Source organism: Delphinus delphis, chromosome 2 (genome assembly GCF_949987515.2).
Source record: "Delphinus delphis chromosome 2, mDelDel1.2, whole genome shotgun sequence".
Taxonomy (NCBI): domain Eukaryota; kingdom Metazoa; phylum Chordata; class Mammalia; order Artiodactyla; family Delphinidae; genus Delphinus; species Delphinus delphis.
Genome location: NC_082684.1, coordinates 153220619 through 153240855, shown reverse-complemented (window position 1 = coordinate 153240855; position 20237 = coordinate 153220619). Strand labels below are relative to the sequence as shown.

Here is a 20237-nt window from a genome sequence, read left to right as displayed (position 1 = left end):
CACCCCTCCCCCCACCAAAGATTAACCACCAGACTAGAGGGAAAAAAGGCATAGGAATAGTGAATGATAGAGTCAGTCTGTTACGGAACCAGGTTCATCTTACCCAACACAGCAAGACAAAAACGTTGGGACGCTGAGGTTTGAAGCAGAGAGGGATTATTCACAAGGCAGCCAGGCGAGGAGATGGAAAAACAAGTCTCAAATCCAGCTCCCCTAAGGCAAGGGGCCGGGGCATTTATGGGATGAAGACTAAAGGAGCAGGGTGATCTGAGGCGTAGGGAGCGTGGGGAAAGCTGATTGGGAAAAGGTGTGATGATGGTCGTTCTGCGCAGGCGTAACTAAGCTACAGGCCTCTGCACGTTCAAAAGGTCACCACGTGGACACGTGCACCTGCCCAGTTGAAGGGTCAGTGGTCCTGTCTAGTCATAACCAGCTCAGCTTGAAATAGACATAGCTGACTCCAAACTCCTAAAAGACAACTTGGGCAAATATCTTATTGTTTAGGCTACATGCCACTTCAAGGACGTGCAAGTCTTAAAATGACCTTGATGGGTGAAGATGGGTGAAATGGATTTAACCCAGGGTTTCGAGGCTAAAGGATTAGAAAGTGACAGTCAAGTGTCTTTCCTTCTTAATCGTAAATCCACTAAGGGCAGCAGCTTTGCTCTATGGAGCCTCAGTACGAAATTATACACAATTCACGACAGACTCGATCTGCTTTCTCCTCCTCTCCTCCCATCTCAGCCTTGACACTGTGCTGTCAAGATCAGGAGACAAGACTGAAAGCTCAGCTCAGTGCAAACTGTAAAAGATAACCAAGTTATCTGTCTTACATGAGTCCATCTTAGCGCCAAGAGACACCTGGTCTTCTTATTTTGTTAGAAAAATTCAGGGGACTTTGTGATATATTTTTAAAGCTTTTCATTAATATGAATGTAAATATTTCATCATTGCAATCCATTAAATACTTAAAGATATTTTTTTCTGCTGCTGTACTAGTGAACTAGGTGTTGCTTAGCTATTTGAACTTCAGCAACGTCTTGGTTCAGAGGTCAAGATGTTTCTGTGAAACTTTAAAATAATATTAAGAAGAAACCTGGATTGAATAACATGTCAAACAATTGAATCATTTAGCTAGATTTAGTGTTTAGAGCCCTACAGTTTGAAAAGGCAAGGTAAAACATTTTTGGTTAGAAGCTCACAAAATGCTGGGGTTTTTTCCATGTATGATGAGTAAGACCGAGGCTATTATGATGGTTGTTCTTACGGGATTTGAGAATGGATGAGTCCTTCCTAAGCAAGCCTGCTGCCCCAAGGAAATCACCGATACAGGAGCACGTGATGTTTGATCAGTCTACTGGGACCAATGATATTAGTCAGGGTAAGCTAAGCTGCTGTAACAAAAGACCCAACAAGAATGTGACTTGATGTACAAAAATATCTACCACTTTCCTGTATAGCAATTTGAGGTACATGTTCCAGGTCATAGGTAGCTGTGCTCCAGGCATTCAGAAACCCAGGTGGGGCACCCAACTTCCACGATTACTCTGGTCACAGCCTTCCAGCCAGCTGGAAAGAAGGGAAGCCAGGCAGAGGTGCTAAACATCACTTCCGCTAACATTTCCTGGCAAGAACATCACCACAGAACCACACTTAGCTCCAGGAGGCTAGGGAATGTGTTCTAATCATTCGCCCAAGACGAAGGGAAGGATGATTTGGGGGACCTGCTGGCCGTCTCCATCCCACCAACTGTCATGGTGCGGTTGTCAACTTCTTGGTCTCTAGTCTCTGTTCTGTAACTGGGGTTTTAATTTCATCATGTGTTTATGATATTATTCAGTTTAACAAATCCCCACATTTATATCATGTTGACTTGGCTCTGTGACTAAAAGAATTTTAACATGGTTCTCCCAACGGGACTGACTTAAAAACACGTCCTAACATTTCAAAGTGAAAATGAAAAATTCCAACCTGAAATTTCTTTAAAATGGAGAAGTGAGCTTCCCAAGATAAAACAACTGATCATTTTTTTGAGCAGTGTGCAATTTCTACATTCTTCCTTTTTCCTCAGCATTCCAGTGCAGGATAAGATGTCAAATGTGAGCCTCTGATACGAGGCTCTAATTCAGCAACACCACTCATAAAAATTATAGTTATTTGGGCTTCCCTGGTGGTGCAGTGGTTGAGAGTCCGCCTGCCGATGCAGGGGACACGGGTTCGTGCCCTGGTCTGGGAAGATCCCACATGCCGCGGAGCGGCTGGGCCCGTGAGCCATGGCCGCTGGGCCTGTTCGTCCGGAGCCTGTGCTCCGCAGCGGGAGAGGCCACAACAGTGAGAGGCCCGCGTACCGCAAAAAAAAAAAAAAAATTATAGTTATTTGACTAAAAAGACCCCCCAGACAACTACAGGAAGAAAACCTCCAGTTGAACTAATATGAAACCCATCTGCTAATTGGCGGTGGGGGTGGGAATAAAGTTTCTAAATTATAAAAAAGACCCCCCAAATCACTATTTTTGTTTTCATAGTTTGTATATTATTTTTAATAATAAAAATGTAAAATAAAAGATGTTTAATCTATTTTGCTATTATTTTGTTACTAGTAAAATGGATTTAACTCTTCTAATTATTGTGAGGAGGGGTTGAGGGAGGTTCTGTTGTAAAGCAAAAAAAATTACAATTCAAGTTTTGATTATTTTACATATCAGTGAATTAATCTGTGAGATTAATGTTTGCTACTTACTTCAGTCCAAATGTACCTTATAAGTCCTGGTTAATATTTCTTTGATCCTTAAAAATTTGTAAATATATATCATTAAATTTAATATTACTTTAACTTCATAGAAGAAAAAGAAACTGATATAAAACTGAAGGTTTTGAGGACCTCCCTGGTGGCACAGTGGTTAAGAATCCGCCTGCCAATGCAGGGGACACGGGTTCGAGCCCTGATCCGGGAAGATGCCACATGCTGTGGAGCAACTAAACCCGTGTGCCACAACTACTGAGCCGGCACTCTAGAGCCCGCAAGCCACAACTACTGAAGCCCACGCACCAGAACTACTGAAGGCTGCGCGCCTAGAGCCCGTGCTCCGCAACAAGAGAAGCCACCGCCATGAGAAGCCGGCGCACCACAACGAAGAGTAGCCCCCGCTTACCACAACTAGAGAAAGCCCGCACGCAGCAATAAAGACCCAACATAGCCAAAAACAAATATTTTTAAAAAATAATAAAAAAATAAAACTGAAGTTTTAGTAAACTTTAGGTAACTGTTACTTTCCAAGAAGAAATATTAATTCCTAAGACCCTCTAGAGTTTAAAAACATATGAAGCACCTTCAAAGCTTGGAGGTCATTATGATTTGTTTGCTCCTTCACTGCACGTGTGCTCATTCTCTGAGCTGGGCTGGATTGCACATTTTGGCCTCATTTTCCTTTTACGGCTTTCCTCTTGAAGTGTGGGCACTAACTGTCCTCTTCTCCTTCCCTTTCTGAATAATTCAGCTAAAGCTTTCTGGTGGAGCAAAGGAGGGGAGACAACTGTGTGTCCGGTGGGAGGTGACACTGTAGCCCAGAGTTGGGGGGCGGTCACAGCCCAAAGGGGGTGAGGACGGTGTCTTTATGGGGAGACCATCCAAGATGAGGAGTCAGGGTCCAAGCAGAGCGGAGCAGGGGTCCCCACAGGGAGAAACCCAGTGGGGGGAGTCAGAACCTGATCAGGTGGGGGGGGTCCACAAAGACAGGCAGATACACTAGTGTTATCGGAGTCCACGCAGGGGGAGGGGGCTGACACCTAGTGCTGGTGGCAAGGTTGTCAGAGCTCACACAAGAGGAGGAGGTCATTCCCAAGGGGAATGACTTGGGATGGGGGTGCAGCACCCAAGCAGGGTCAGAAGGACATCCATGGGGGCGGGGGGGTGACCTGGTAAGAGCTGTCAGAGCCTGACCAGGTGAAGGGGCCATTCCCTTGGAGTCTGGGGGTGGGCTCAGAACAGGGATTCAGAGCCTGAGCAGGCAGAATAGGGTACCTGTGTGGGGAAGGGGATGGCGGCAGAGATGAGAGACTGGTAACATACAGGGGGACTGATCAAATGTAAACAGAAGCCAATTTCCCACCATCAGGGAAGAGAGTTACCAACACATACAGAAAGGGAAAAAAACTAGAATTCAATCCTGTGGTGCTCAGGTGGATTTGGGATGTTGGGATGTATCAGTGTGTGTGTGTGGGGTGGTGTGTACATGCATGTATTCCTTACCTCTGTCCCTAGCTCTGTTCATTGGGGGAGCCTAGGAGTAGTGCCACCCCAATAGCAATGAGCATATCTTGGCATCAAAACACTATTTCCCTCTGAAGGAACCCGGACTCTTTGGATTAATGGCTGATTCCAGGGCTGGGACAGAGAAAGTACAAGATGAGCCTGGAAGAATCTCCTTATGCTCCCAAAGCAAAGAAGTACAGAAAGAATGATGGGGATGTGTCAAAAGGACACAGAAGCCACCTTGAATGGACTCGCGGTGGACAAACAGGAGACAGTTTGAGCACTGAAATAAATGACAGCGATAGATTATAACCCAGTGAAAAAGATAGAAAATCCTGAGTCTGTACATACAAATAAATGAATAAATTGAAAGTCTGATGTGTAACACGATATTTACTTCTTATCACCAAGTCCTTATTTATTACAAAGAGGGTTAGGGTTAGGGTTATAGTGACTGTAAAGTGGGGGCCCCTGGGAGACACCACCTGGATCAAGGGATCAAAGTGAACATCGTCAATTCTGTATTTGGAACATCACAGTGGCAGCTACTCTTCCATGGTTTGTGGGGGGGAGTTATTTATATTATACTTCCAATTTTTCTGTAAGTTTATTTCAAAACTATACGATGATCACTGTAGCCAGGCAAAGTCTCCAGCTTAATAACAGGGACAGCCCGGCAGATAACAGGAATTGCCGCACTCATCCCATGGTTGAAATGTTTCCAGCAATGAGCGTAAGCCTGCTCTGGAATCGTAAAAGATAATCCTGTCACATTTCGATAAAGTATTTCACTCCCGGAAAGAGATCAGTTCATGCTTTTCTCTGCAAACTCTGGTACTTAATCTGGAAACCACTCTTGGTCCATGTGCAGCCTTTCAAAGCCCTTTTCAGAGATCATAATTACCTTTCTTAGAGAATATCAGAATGTTCTTAGAGAATTATCAGCAACACATATTGGAACCATGAACTGCTTTGGCTTGCCTGGATGGTTCTTCCTTTTGTCAATATTTTCACTTGCTTTCTAATATCTTTTAAATTGTATTTTACTATAACTACATGATTACACGAATCTCCACTTAGCAAAACATGGTCAACCATTTCGTGAAAATCAGAAGATAGCTCTGATCTCTAACAGGGAAGAGACTTCCCTGGCAGTCCAGTGGCTAAGACTCTGCGCTCCCAATGCAGGGGGCCCAGGTTCGATCCCTAGTCGGGGAACTACATCCCACGGGCCGCAACTAAGAGTTTGAATGCTGCAACTAACGATCCCACACATGGCAGCAAAAGTCCTGAGTACCCCCAACATCGAAAACCAAAGTCCACATTTTAGTAATGATCCTTGTTTTGGGTTGTTTTTTCCCACAAATTTATTTATTTTTGGCTGCCTTGGGTCTTCATTGATGCGCGCGGGCTTTCTCTAGTCGTGGCGAGCAGGGGCTACTCTTCGTTGCAGTGCGCGGGCCTCTCATTGTGGTGGCTTCTCTTGTTGCGGAGCACGGGCTCTAGGCACGTGGGCTTCAGTAGTTGTGGCGCATGGACTTAGTTGCTCCGCGGCATGTGGGATCTTCCCGGACCAGGGCTCGAACATGTTGTCCCCTGCACTGGCAGGCGGATTCTTAACCACTGCACCACCAGGGAAGTCCCCAGTAATGATCTTTTAAGAGAAAGACACATCTGGTGGCAAAACATCTTATAAAATGACAACTCACATGCAGGAACCCAGAGCATCGTGGTGAAATAATTATGGCTAGTACTGATTATAAATCTTGGGAGAGTATTCATGAGTTCTGAGTATGGAGACCCCACCCGGATGCCCACTAGACTTTTTAAAGGGATCCGTGGTCAGACAGCTTTAGGAAATTCCCGTCCAGGACCAAGACTGCTCCCCCACACTCCTGGCATGACCTTGCCCCCCATCTTGTGTGGCACCTGCCCACTCCTCCGGGAGCTGCAAGTCTGGGGAAGGACCTCAGTTTCACAGTGACACCAGTTTATGAAACTCTAGCTGAGACCACTGCCAAGAAGTGCTTGCTCACCCTCCTTCAACGGCAGGGGGAATCTCCCTCCCCTTTTCAGGGGAACGCTGAAGAAAGGATTCATACACGAACCCCAATCTTCTCACCAACCCCGGCCCACACCTCCCAGCAGCTGAACTTGAAAAAAAAGAAAAAAAAAGCTGGTTAAAACCACTTCCTATATTTGAGACTAGAGAAGAGAGTGGTAGGCACGATTTCCTGACTGAACAAACCAGGCTAATACTTATATAGAGCAAGTGCTGACTGTCCTAGAGACGGATGGACCAGCGAGGATGACAACCTGGGCGGATTGATCCTTCCCCAGCCTCCCAGCGCGACGCCAGCAAGAGGCTGAAAGGAAACCCAGCATTCTGCAGAGAAGTACCTTTTCTTCCTGGCCCTCACATCGGCAGCTGATCCCAGGGGCCCGGACGATGGAGCCAGGCTTGCTGATGTGGGGATTCTTCGTATTCATCGTTGTACCTGGCTGCGTGACAGGTAAGGGGTCACTGGTGTCCTCGGAGTCCTGGGAAGGCTAAGGATGTCGACTCTCCCCAGCCACAGAATCCGAGAGGCACCTAAGTAGAAAGTACGGGGAAGGGGGTTGAATCCTGGGTTCTACCCCTATGTCCACAGCCCACCGGGGGCCCATTTTATGCCTCAATTATCGCCGACCTATAAAGAGAACTTGGAACGGTGGGCTCTCTGTCGCTCAAAGTCTTTGACGGCTGATTCTGGGAAGAATGGGGTGATGTGATATTTGAATGTTAGCATACTAATGAGCAGAGTCCTCAAGAACTTGGATTTTCCACTGAATTCAGTTTTCCACTGCACCCACAAAGCTGTAAGATAATACTAAGAATCTACTAGGAGTCTAAGACCAGGTGAATGTCTGGCAGACATTACTAACTCATATGTGAAACATTGGGATCATTTAAGATCTCGGAAGAGTTAAGCCTCAAGGATGTATACTTTGTTTTTTACTGTCTCGGGAAATAATACCTAGGAAGTTTCTTATATGTGTAACTTTATAGAAGTTTTAAAAAAATAAGCATATCACTTTCAGAACATTAATTCTTATGTTCTTATGTGTATATATGCATGTATGTATGTGTGTGGATATATACATATATATATATATGAAAGTTTTGAATTCCTTTCATCCTTTCAAAAGGGTTTGTCAGTTTTTTTTTTAAGCAATAAGAAACCACCAACTTCTACCTCAAACCTCCTTCTTAATTGAGTGTGAACTTTCTAATAACATCTTCCCTTGCTTATGCAGGAAAACAGGTAAGATATCAGAGTCTATGATTTTATATCCTTCGTTTCTAGATATATAATGATGCTAAGTGGTCACAGAAAGATACGTTAAGAAGTGAAACAGGGTGATGCATAAGGAGTCTTTTTTGCTTGTTTAGGGGAAATGACCAAGTCACTGGGCTGTGAAGTGACCCAGGTGTAGGATCTTCTTTACTTTAAAGTGAAAAGTGGGCGTGATTTTAGGAAGGCTCATAATGAGATTTCTACCTCCACAGGGTCTTTGCAAAGTGGGAGGTCAAGCCAAGCCAGAACAGAAAAGTCTTTACAGTTAATCATGCCTCATCTCTGGGAAACACATTTCAAGTAAACGCGTGTTATTGCCAGCCGATGATGACTTATCTGAAGATTTGAATGGTCTTGTAGCAGTGAGGCCTCCTTCATACACTCGCCTCTTCAAAAATCTATCCAATACGTCTTGTTCCCCTTTTCAACACTGTAGGAAATACTAAAATGAACAAGACATAGCCTCACTCCTTAAGAGACATATAACCTAGTAAGGGGAAGAAAGGCATAGATATAATAACAGCAGTATGGGTGGAATGGGATAAGATCTAGGGGAGCATGTGTATATCACGGAAAGCTTCCTGAAAGCAGCAGCAAAAAGTGCCCTGAGGGGGCAGTGAATTTCCCTGAGCGGAGATTCCAGATAGAGAGGCCCACAGGAGCAAAGACACAGCAGAGCATCAGGGAACAGCCCCCAGACTTGGACGGGGATGTGGGGTTGCTGGGGATTAAGACTGGAAAGGTAGGATGGCGTCAAATGAATGACCCAAGGCCTTCGTAACAAGTTTAAAAATTTAAACTTCATTTGGGAGTCAATAAAAGACTACTAGAAAGTAAAAATGACCATTTATAGAGTACCTTCTATGTGCCAGACGTGTAAGTCTTCTTTTCCTCTTCATAGTCCCTTTGCAAGGTGGATGTCACCAACCCAAGAGATGAAGAAGACCTCAAAACTCAGAGGTCACACAGGCAGTGACAGAGCCAGGACTCAAGCCCAGTTTTCTCAGCCATGTGCTCTTTCTGGTCCCTGCAGACAGGGTCCGAGCTCTACAGAGATGATTCCGTAGAGAGAGTAAGTGCACAGACAGGGCATGAAATGGTCCCATCCAGAGGCAAGTGAGGACTTGGTAGCTAAAGAGAATGATACAGGCTGAGTTTCTGGGATCCACATATGGCTTAGGAACCACTCCAGGGTGAGAAATAATCTCATCTCAAGCTTTTTCCTCCCAGGGGAACCCAGTCTTCAAATAAACAAATCTTTTTATTCCTCAGAAGGGAGAGTTGCTAACGAAATCAATCAGACTGTCAACAGATGCAATTTCTAGCTGATTCATAAGGAAGATTTTCAGTCTGAAAATTTCCAAAGCCACCATTTAAAATTGTGATGGGTGACAGGGGATGTATTAGTCAACATGAGTGTTTTGAGTCTCTGTATTACTGGGTCCTGGGATGTGGTTGAAAAGAGAATTCTCCTGATGTTGCCAACAGGCACATTATTGAAGGTGCCTTTCTCAGCACTGTGGAAATTCTGAGAGTTTATCTATGCCTTGATCATCTTCCTTTCATTCTAGGAATTCTGTGATCAAATCTTCATGCCCTAGACTCAAAAAAAAAAAAAAAATGTAGAAACCCATTAAGATGATATTTTTGTCTAATTATCCTTTCTTGTAAAGATGACTGCCCACACTGGAATTTCCATCTTCACATGTATCATTAAAACACAAAATGTTTAACTCTTCATATTTAATCATTCAATTTCTCTAGATCCCAAGGTGTTATTACCACTGTTTCCTTGCTCATCTTTAAGATGTACTTTGGAGAAGATGTATATATATATATATATATATATATATATATATGGGGCTTTGGTAAACTTAGGAAGTACCTCATGAAACAGTTGCTACTTTCTTTAAAAACAGCATGTCTTAAATAGGCAGTTCTGTTTATCACCCGTACATCTGCTCCTTTTGAGATCTGAGAGAATTAAGACACCAAAAAGAGTTGACTTCACTGATGGACAGTCAGCTAGAGATGCTATAGAGGACAGCTGATGAGCTCTACAGCTCCTATCCTCAACTTCACTCATCCGAAGAGAAGACTTCTTAGCTTCTTTGGCTGAAGCCCTGAGTAGTCTGGAGGCTTCTGTGTTGTTTCTTGTTGAAGTCATTCCTATCATAGCGACAGTCACCCTTAAGTCAGGCTAGCCCTCAATGTGGTGGTCATTCAAGTTCGCTCCCTTCATTTCCAATGATCAGTAGAAACTGTAAAAATAAACAGAGTTCCTTTGGGAAGGGGGGCCATGTCACCTGAGGTCAGTGGATAGAAGAGTCAGGGATACTGAACTTCGCAGGGAACAGAAAGTGGTCCAAGGCACCTCCGAACGACCATCGTTGGAGGAGGTGAAGGGCGTGATTTTTGGCAAATTTCTATACCTCCCTGGGCCTCAGTTTCTCTGCAAAATGAAAAGGTTGATGGAGCTGATCCTGAGACTGACTTCTAGCTCTATTGCTCTATGTCAAGAATTCTGAACAGGAAATAAAATAAGCTCTGTCGAAAGGCCTTTTCAAGCCGGCGTACTTTTGGATGAAAAAGTTTCCAAACCGAAGACATACACAGCAGGGTCTGGGTTAAGAGACCTTTGCAGGCCCAAGTGCCGAGGCTGACGTATCATTGTAGGTTATTTCCAACTCCTGGAAGGTACCGCGCAGCACTCAGGCGAGGTTGTAAACGTCAAGGCAAAAACACTTCTCACTGCTGGGTGAGGCTCCTGCTGTTTGCTTTTCGGGCATTTTTGCCCTCAAATGATTTCCTTGCTTCTCACAGGGGAGATCTTTCATGAGTGGGAACCTCCTTCTCTTTATCCGAGGCCATTCCCTATCACAAAAGGAAAGAGGACCTTAATTCAATCGATTGTTTCAAAAAGCTATAAGCCTTGCATCCCTGAAAGTGGTCAAGGCTTTCCAGCCACGTCGGGGGAGCCACAGAGGGGCGCGTATGCTGGCTGGGAAGATGGATGGGGCGGAATTCCAGTTGTTCTCTGCTGCCCTCCAATCTCTATGTTTTAACTTCCCCTCCTAGAAAGTGAAATTAGGGATATGTGTCTTTCATACTTTTCAAATGAAAGAGCACCCAGATGGCAAACCAGTAGATTCTTGGCTTTAGGAGAGGATCTTGGCTTTTGTTCCTCATCTGCTCCCCTGCCCCAGACTTTAGGCGGCAGTGAGAATCAGAAAAGGAAGGAGACTTGAGTGGAAAGGTGACAGAGGCTGGGTGGGGGATGCCACTGAAAAGGTAAAACTTTGGGAACTTCCCTGGTGGTGCAGTGGTTAAGACTCTGCACTTCCAATGCAGGGGTCACAGGTTCGATCCCTGGTCAGGGAACTAAGATCCCACATGCTGCGTGGCAAGGCCAAAAAAAAAGGTAAAACTTTGAACTGTGGGTTTATTCGTGTCTGGTGAATGTCCAACAGCCAAACAGAGTAAAGAGTTCCTCTATCCTTTTCCTCTCCATTAACCCCTGGGCTCCCTTTCTCTGCAAGTGTTTAAGCAGAGCCTAAATGAAAATTTGTCAAAAGTGGTGTAGAGATTTCCCAAGCCAGGCAGGAATGGCCTCTGATCCCTTTGGACTTAGAAGCTAGGATTCCTTCTCTCCAGGCTAACAATGTGTGTCACCTTGGTACCAGTCATGGCCCACCCAGGGGCCCTCTGAAGCCACTGGGGGTATCTAAACTTCCAGACACTCTCCTCTCTTGTTCTTCATCCAGGCAGGTATCAGGGGAAGAGAGACTGGAGACCCTTAACGAGCTCCCTCATCCCCTCTTTGGCCACCCTTTCTAGTAATTTCTTCAGGAAGTTCTGCTTCGGTGGAGTCAGCCGTTGCCCCAAGTATTATCAAGGGGGCAAAAAAAATGGTCCATAGAACCTCACCACATAAAGACAGACCTCATTTGTCACTCCTATACATACATCCTGAACCTCCCAACAGGAAGAAAAAAGTGATAGCAAGACTCCATCTGGCTTAATCTTTCTTGAGTGGTGAGTCCTTGAGCAAATTTGATGAGTGCTGTTAACTGTCTCCTTAGAAAACTGTACATATGCACAAAATTTTGAGGATAATATTTAGGGTTGTAGCCTCCCTATCAACCAGGGTCTCCAGGAAGGACCTCCAATGAGGTTCTTTAATATCTGAACAGCTATAGATGTGAGCACAGAGGATAAGACACAGGAAGTTATGCTCCCTGGTAAGGGAGCTATAGTTGGTTTGGCAAAAGCAACCTAAAAGGCCTGGGTGCCTAGACAAGATAGTAAGAAAATGTACCAAGGACACAAGGCAAACAGGAAAAGTGAAGAGCCAGGACTAGAATCCAGGCTTCCCAAATTCCAGTCCAATATTCCCCTTAGGTCTTCACGTCGACTCTCAGTGACATCCATCCATCCATCTTTCCATCCATTGATCCACCCATCTTTCCATCCATCCATCCATCCATCCACGCGTTAGGATTACCAAGATGGAAAAGGTCTTTGCTCTCAAACTGCTTCTGGCCTAAGACTGGAGATAAAACATCTGCTGAGCAACTCCCACCTTGAAGACTTGCCAATGGAGGCAGCAGTGTTTGCCAGCGAGTCAACAGCCATCACTGAATCCCTCCCCCTCTCAGGCTTTCAAATAAGCCACCCATTTAGGGGAAAACAATAATAGAATCATCTCTAGGTATTTTCCACTCTAAGATTACTCAGGAAGTTTTTGGCTGTTTGACTTGTTTGGAGGTTACTCTGGGATTTGCCTCCATCAGGGAGAAAACACAAGTCCAACTGGGAAATGTATTTAGAGCAGTGGTTCCTAGCATGAACTGCACATTAAGTGTGCGTCTGGGAAACTTTAACAAATGATGCCCAAGCCTCACCCAAGACCAATTAAGACCAATTAGGTCAGACTCTCTGGGGATGAGAATCGGACATAAGGATAACATTATTTTTAAGCTCCTCAGATGATTCAAGATGCGGTTAGGATTGAAATCCACAGAATAATGATTCCATGGTTGGTCCAATTCCATTGTTTTATTTCTATTCACTAGGAATAGGTGCCCTAGCACAGTATTTCCCAAAGTTTAATCTATTATAGATCACCTAGGGGCCTGTTGTGAGGCAGATTCTAACTCAGGATGTCAGGGATGGGGGCTGAGATTCTGGTTCAGGCTCCCTGTGAGGCCCATGTTGCTAATGCCCTAACCCCATTTTGAGTAGCAAGGCTGTCACAGGAGAGAAGAAATGTGTGCTGTGTCCACCCCACACAGAACCTGCAAGTAAAATGGGAAAACCAGTCTGGGAAAGACACAAGATCAAATATTACAAAGTGGTATGCAGCAAAGTTGACACATGCCACAGCGACCAAAGCAGGGTAAGGTGCTTCGCGGAGCGTTCAGAAAGGCTTCTTGGAGAAGGTGGCTCTAAGCTTGTGCTTGTGAATGTCAGAAGAGGCTGGAGGGTGGTGTTTCCTAATGATGTTGCTACAGTTGTATACGTGGTTCATGCTCCTTGAGTAACAACTGAAAATTGAGGTGTTAATGAGAGCAACAAAACAAATGACGCATATTTCAAATATTGGGTTGGCCAAAATGTTTGTTTGGGGTTTTCCGTAAGATGGTACGGAAAAACCCGAACGAACTCTTTCATATTTTGTGTTGGCTGCATGCAAGATGAGGCTCAAATGGCTAATGATGATCTGATAAAAACTAGTACCTTTGCTCCGACAAGAAGCACCTGTGTTCTCCTCTCATGTTGATCCTCTAGTGTCTACACACCTTGTTGGGGTCTGGTAGACTTCATTCCCACAATGGGTCACTGAATCAGCATGACCAGGACCACATGACACCTCTGGGTTACAGTCAAGAAGTCCAGGGTCTTATTCCCCTACATCCGAATTGTGCCCCGACCTAGCCCTGGCCAACGACACACCACAAGGCCAGAGCTCTGGGACCTCCATCCTGACCGCCCACGTGACACTTTGCCCCCACCCACCCTGGCCATGCGGCTTTCCATCAGCCACGGTGCCTGCACTCTGAACCCAGCGTCAGGTACCCAGGAGGATTTCAGGCAGCAGAAACACTAAGGCACCTAAGTGTGGATGCCATGGGTGGGGGGTGACCAGAAGCTCACAAGGGACCAAGTAAGGTGAATAGCCTGGGTCAGACTAGTCAGACCTGCTTCCTGGGTTGCTTTCCCCCCTTTTCCAATCATTCTGGATGCAGTGAAAGGCCAGGCTGGCATCAGGAGGCTAGGAACAGTTAAATAATTTTTCCCAAAAGAAGAAGAAAGAGAAGCAGGTTTCTAAAGAATAAAAAGTAAGTGCTAAGAAGGCGATTGGTTCCTTTAAAAGAAAGAGCGTGGAAAGCCCGCTGGTCTTCAGGAGGCCCTCTTGAGAGAGAAAGCTGAGTGGTGGGCGAAGCTGTGAACTGGAGAACAGACGGCTATCTGGGGCAGGCCTGGCACAAACCCTGATCCCAGTACACACTTTTTCCTTTGAGGCTTATTTGCCTTCAGCCTTGTTGCAGGAAACTTTTTTTTTTTTTTGGCTATGCCGCGTGGCTTGTGGAACCTTCGTTCCCCGACCCGGGACTGAACCCAGGGCCACGGCAGCGAAGGCACCGAGTCCTAACCACTGGACCACCAGGGAACTCCCCAAGAAACATTTTAAACACGAATGATAATAACAAGAGCTAATATTCACAGCCTACATGCTCTCTTACAGGCATTATGTGAAAATGTAGTGTTCCTTCCAATAATCCTGAAAATCAGGTCGGCCTTGCTCTCACCCCCATTTTGCACCTGGTAAACTGAGGCTCACAGAAGTGAGTAAGTTAGCCCATGGAACACAACCGGGGTGGGGAGCGAGGATGTGAACCAGGCTGGAGTGGTGCAGAGCCCTCGTTCTTGATGATTCTCCTGAACCCACGTTAGTAAACAAGTTTAATTTCACTTTTTTAAAAGTGGAAGAGAGTCCGCTCTGAAGAGGTCCCGCTGCTGCTTTGGTTGTGCGTAAGTGAACGAGCCTGTTCCTACAGACTCCGACCCCAGATGCCCAGCAGCGATCCCTCCATCTCCTCTAGGAGGTGACCTCTTCAGGCACACAGAGCCCCTGCAGACTTAAGTCCTCTGAATCCCACTCTCCCCCTCCTTCTACGCCCCAAACAGCAGCTAGGAGTGTCTTTCCTGCATTTGACTGTGCTTGAAAGAAAGCACTCGAGTCGAGCCATGTCTGCCCCAGACGCCCACGAAACAGAGGAAATTCTGAGCACCTCCGGGCATGAGTCAACCCCACCATGTTCAGGAATCTCTGCCCACAGAATCACCCACTCTTTTCTGTTTGGGCCCAAAATAGATACCTCCTTCAGAAGTCTTGCTGCTTTTTGTATCCTCAGCAATAAGAAAACAAAGGTGAGGACAGGTGTGCCTCTGAGGCATGATGGTGGGAATCTTCTCTGCTGTGAAGTTTTTCAGAGTGAAAACACTGCTGCCAAGGTAGACAGACAGGATGGGTGTGACAGGTGGAGGAGGGACACAGGAGGGTGGAGGGGGACAGTCTCGCCTGTGGCATCACCTTCAGGCACTGCTTCATTCCTTTGTTGATTCATTCATTCGGCAAATATTTATTGAGCAACTACTATGTGTCAGATACAGGGTTAGGAGATGAATGTAACCCAGTCCTTGGCCGCCAGGAACACACCATCCAGCAGGAGAGAAATATATCGCACAGATAATGCCAACACAAGCTGAGATCTAAAATGCAAATACAAAGAAAGAGTGAATGGAACACACAGACAAATGTTTGTTCTTATACGAGTCCCCATACCTCTTTATTTATTTATTTATTTATTTTCGGCTGTGTTGGGTCTTCGTTTCTGTGCGAGGGCTTTCTCTAGTTGCGACGAGCGGGGGCCACTCTTCATCGCGGTGCGCGGGCCTCTCACTATCGCGGCCTCTCTTGCTGCAGCGCACAGGCTCCAGACGCGCAGGCTCAGTAGCTGTGGCGCGCGGGCTTAGTTGCTCCGCGGCACGTGGGATCTTCCCAGACCAGGGCTCGAACCCGTGTCCCCTGCATTGGCAGGCAGATTCTCAACCACTGCGCCACCAGGGAAGCCCTCCCCGTACCTACTGAATCAAGAACTGCCTCACCTTTACACTAACATCTGGGACAGAAAGGAGGGCTGAGAGCATTACTTGGTCATTATCAACTACTGAAGTTAATAAAATCAAACACCACAGATTTTGAATTTATAACAACATAGAGGATGTGCAGAAGCTTTCTTTTGCTCGAGAAAGTCCCTGACCAAGAAAGTGGGAACATTTCAGGTGGGAGTAGTTACATTCCTTGAAGAAGAAACTAATGGCTCCCACAGCCCCCAGGTATTGCAGAAGTACCATTTATACACAGTGCTGACCGATGGCATGTCCTCAGCGGAGTGTGAACCACTCCCCAATTCTAAACGCCCAGGAAGGACCTTCCTCTCCAAGGAAGAGATGAAGGGAACCTAGTCAGTCCGGTTACCTTATATACTTAAAAGCAAAGCAACAGTGTTTCTTTAAAACATATATATATATATATATATATATATATAGTATGTGTTTATATGTATACATGTTTGTGTATGTATACACATACATATATATACTATGTGTATATATGTACGTGTGTGTATATATATATACACACACGTGTATATAATATGTGTATATATATGTGTGTGTGTGTATAACTACATATACATAGTTTCATGAAATGAGGTCCTTGGAGCAAATTGGCTCATCTCCTCAGAGAAAGATCGTGATACCAAATAAAGGGCAGAGGAATCATTTCTAAGAGTTTTGCTTGAAATCCCCGAAGGCTGAGTTGACGTCAGCTTCTTCCTGCCTCGGGGCTCTGTGAGTTTCCCGGGAGTTTCGGGGGAGGCTGCGCATCTGGCATCTTTCCTGGCTGCGGCCGGGGCTGTCACGGCGTCCCCGGCTGATGAAACCCGCCAGAGCCTGCACGCCCAGCTGAATGTGGTATCCGTTTCCGGTCCCTGTGGTAGTGACACCTCTGTTCAGAGCCTGATTTAGAATAAAAGGATCTTTGTGAAGAGAAAACTCCTTATTTTAAGTGGAAAGCAAAACAAACAACTACAAAAAAAATTACAAACCCCAAAACCTTTTAAAAATAAAAGGGCAGTTTCCGCTGACACCCTGCTGACACCCAGGAGAGCACGGGTACCGCAAAGGGTGAGCATTTCGGCTCTGATGTGCAAACGGGTCGTTGTTTATCTCACTTTTGGCTTTCAACGCCTTTCACTGGCCATCAAGTTTCACTTTCCCTCTTCCCAGGGCTTCGTTAACCTCACTCCTCTAGCCTGAATTTGCAGTGGGCTTGTGCAGAGGGTCTGCGAGCAGAGCTGTCAGGACACCTCAGCCTCCCGCCCTCCTCCTCCTGGGAGAGTAAGTGTGTGCGCTGCACCTGTTACCTCACAGAAGCCTCACAATGACCCTGTGAGTCAGGTACCACCATGATCATTCCCATTTTACAGATGAGGAGACTGAAGTTGTGAAGCAGTCATTCCCGTGCCCAAGAAAGTGATGGAGGCGGGCTACCGGCTCCATCCCTGTACAAAGGAAGCATACAGTCGACAGGTCTCATTAACTCCCCTGGGCTTCTTAGGTAAGCCTTCCAGGTCTCATTTTAAGTCACTCTTTGATCCATCCCCAAATTAATTCTCGTGAAAACAACTTTCGTGATGCCTTTCCCCAGATCAAAGAGCTCAAATCATTCCCCGCTCCCTGTGGGGCACACTTCCTCTGCCTGGCATCCCATATTCTTTCTGACCTGGACCATCTGCATGTCTTCTGCACATCAGGCCCCCCAGCTCCAGGCACCCCAGCCCGCAGGTCTCCTATTCTGCAACCGTAGCTTCCTCGCCTATGATTTCAAAGCCTAGGGGCATCCTCGCCTCTTATAATCTTCCGCGTCTCGTCGGCCTATTTGGAATTCTTCCCAACTGGAAAGCACCTTGGGAGAGCAGAAAGGGCTCATGAATTTGGGATTCTGCAGGCTTGGATTCAGATCCTGGTTTGGACTTGTGTGACTCTCCTTTCCTTTAAAACAATCGCTGGGTACCATTCTCTGCAGGCTCCAGCAGGGTGGAGGCATCTGATGGACACGGTGTGGCAAGCACTGTGTAAAGAAATGGCGGGTAGCTTGGGAGTGCAGCGGAATGCCCAAAACCAAAGAGACAGGTCCAGGAGGCTTCCCAGAGAAATGTGACAGCAAGGGAGGCCTGCAGGACAAGCAGAAGTAGAGAAGGTGGAAGCGAAGTCGTGAGCAAGGTTAACGACAAAAGACAGAGCATAGTCCACCAGGCTGGAGAGCTCAGGCGGGGGGCAGAGGTGGAGGCTGTTGAGGCTGGGCTGTGAGCTATGTCATGGAGCCTTGCCAAGTACAGGGGCTTCGACTGTATCCTGGGAGGAATGGGTACCACAGAGCGGCGTGGGCAAGGGAAGGATGCAGTCTGGGCTTTAGAGCGTTGGCTCTGGCATCCGTGCGTATGACGGCAGACGGGACAGGGGGAGGGGGTGCAGCCCCGGAGGGCGCTGAGTGACCTAGTGGGGAGCTGGTCATGGGCAGGTTCTTCTAACCTCCATGGGCTTCAGTTGCTGTGGGTATAAAGTGGGACGCGGCGGCCTGCCTACAGTAACCAGGATATAGTAGGTGCTCAGTAAACATGGCTTGCTGGGCTTCCAATCTGCACAGCCAAGGCCCAGAGCACCTCTCCACAGGGCTGTCTCACAGACTTCTCAAACTCAGTACAGCCAGAGCTGTGGCCCCAGGCCTGGTCTTCCTCCTCTATTTCCCATTTTAGTGAAAGACACTACTATCCACCCAGCTGCCCAGGAACCCTGGGCAAAATCCTTATTCCTTTCCCTTGGCTGGCACTCCCTATGAAGCCCCAGTCCCTGTAGAGTCCAGCCCGAACGATCTCTGCACGTTAGCACCCAGCATCTGCTCTTCAAGCTCCAGCACCCACCCCACCCCAAGATGCCCACAATGGCCTTCCCACCATGCGGGACACATGTGGGACGGGGCGGGGGACGGTCAGAGCATACGGTGGCCACATGAACAGGATGCAGCTGAGACACAGGGAGGAAACTGTGGGCGAACGGGGTCACGAGCACCTCCATCTGTGAGGCTGCGGATCCAAACGCTGGCCTCACACCGACCAGCTGTGCGACTCCGCGAAGGTCACTGACCCTGTCGGGGCCTCACCGCCATCGTGTATGACACAGAGCCAGTAAGAATGACTATGTAATAATTAATCATATTTAAATGTTTCTTATTTATAACTATATTAATCATACTGTAGTACTTTGTATATCAATTATACATTTAATATTTTAATTATAATAATGTACTATATAATAATCATTGTATTAATTGTCATGAATATTCCTAACAGCCCACTTCATAGGGGGCTGTGAGGACCAGAGAGGTCCATATATGTACCCCGATCAGTGCCCGGTGTGCAATGTCTCACACACCTTGGACAGAGTGGGCACTGTCTAAGCATGCGAGGAGATGGATAGGGAGGGTCTCTAAGCCCCTTTCTGTCCCGACATTCTACGGCTTAATAAACACCCTATAGCGGAGTGAAAAGTCATCCCTTCAGCCCTGTGCTGACCGAGCTATTCAGCCCCCCAGCGGCCGGCAAGCTCCCCTACCTGCATCCGGTCCATTTGTAAGCAGGACTGAAGGTATCAGTTCACACTACGGAAGGAAGTCTATCTAGTTCACGCTACAATTACCACATCCTTGGCGAGTCCCATCTGTCCTTTTCAGCGCAAAGCAATTCCCAGTGAATCACGGTAACAGGTCTTAAGTTCCCATGCCCTGGGAAAGCGCTGCCACCTGGGGTTTAAATTCTATAAGAAGCCCGACACAAATGCCCCTTGCAGGACCATCATCTGTGGTCGTCAAGCCTGAGGTGTCTGTTGAAAGGAACAGCACCCACCTACGGCACTGGGCAGAGGGCCGGATTTCGGTGCTACCTAAGAATTTAGGGAAGGCGCCTTTAAAGGGCGCTCTGGGGAACACGGAGCCCGTTTCCTTCAGTGCCGGCCAAGGGAGGACAGCCCAGGCTGAGTCCACAGACTGAATTCATCAAAAGCCTTTCAGTTGAGGCTGCTTCTCTGAGGCCAGTCCCTGGAGTACCGGGAGGGCTTTGGGTCTCATTTAATCGACGATCCTAACATAACCTCCTCTCGACCCTGTGTCACCCACCCCATCATGCGCCCACTCTGACACATCCTCATCCTTCTTCTGTTTATGGGGCAGCGCCTGCCGACATGCAGATTTGGGAAATACGTTCAGGCTGCTGTTTGTCTACCCTGAACCCGACTTAAGCGAGTCACAGTGGACAAGCAGATCAGGGCTGCTCCCAAAGCACCGAGAACCCCAGAACCTAAATCAGCACCTTCCCCTCCGGGCAGTCTGTGGCCTCCATGTCCATGTCTGGATTGACATTCTCCACGCAAGGGTCTGATCCCCATCCAAAACGCACGGTGATGTCTGTGCAGGCTGCTCTAACAGAATACCAAAGCCTGGGGGGCTCAGAACAACAGAACTT

At 46.9% G+C, this 20237-nt stretch overlaps 1 protein-coding gene across 1 annotated transcript in view; it reads left to right on the top strand.

The window, feature by feature from the left end:
- The first annotated feature begins 6498 nt into the window (after positions 1-6498).
- IL2RA (interleukin 2 receptor subunit alpha) overlaps positions 6499-20237 on the top strand; it is a 37837-nt gene continuing 24098 nt past the window's right edge. The window contains exon 1 of the mRNA XM_060003756.1: positions 6499-6765. Coding sequence (XP_059859739.1) covers positions 6702-6765 — 64 coding nt within the window. The 5' untranslated portion in view covers positions 6499-6701. The remainder of the gene's footprint in view (positions 6766-20237) is intronic.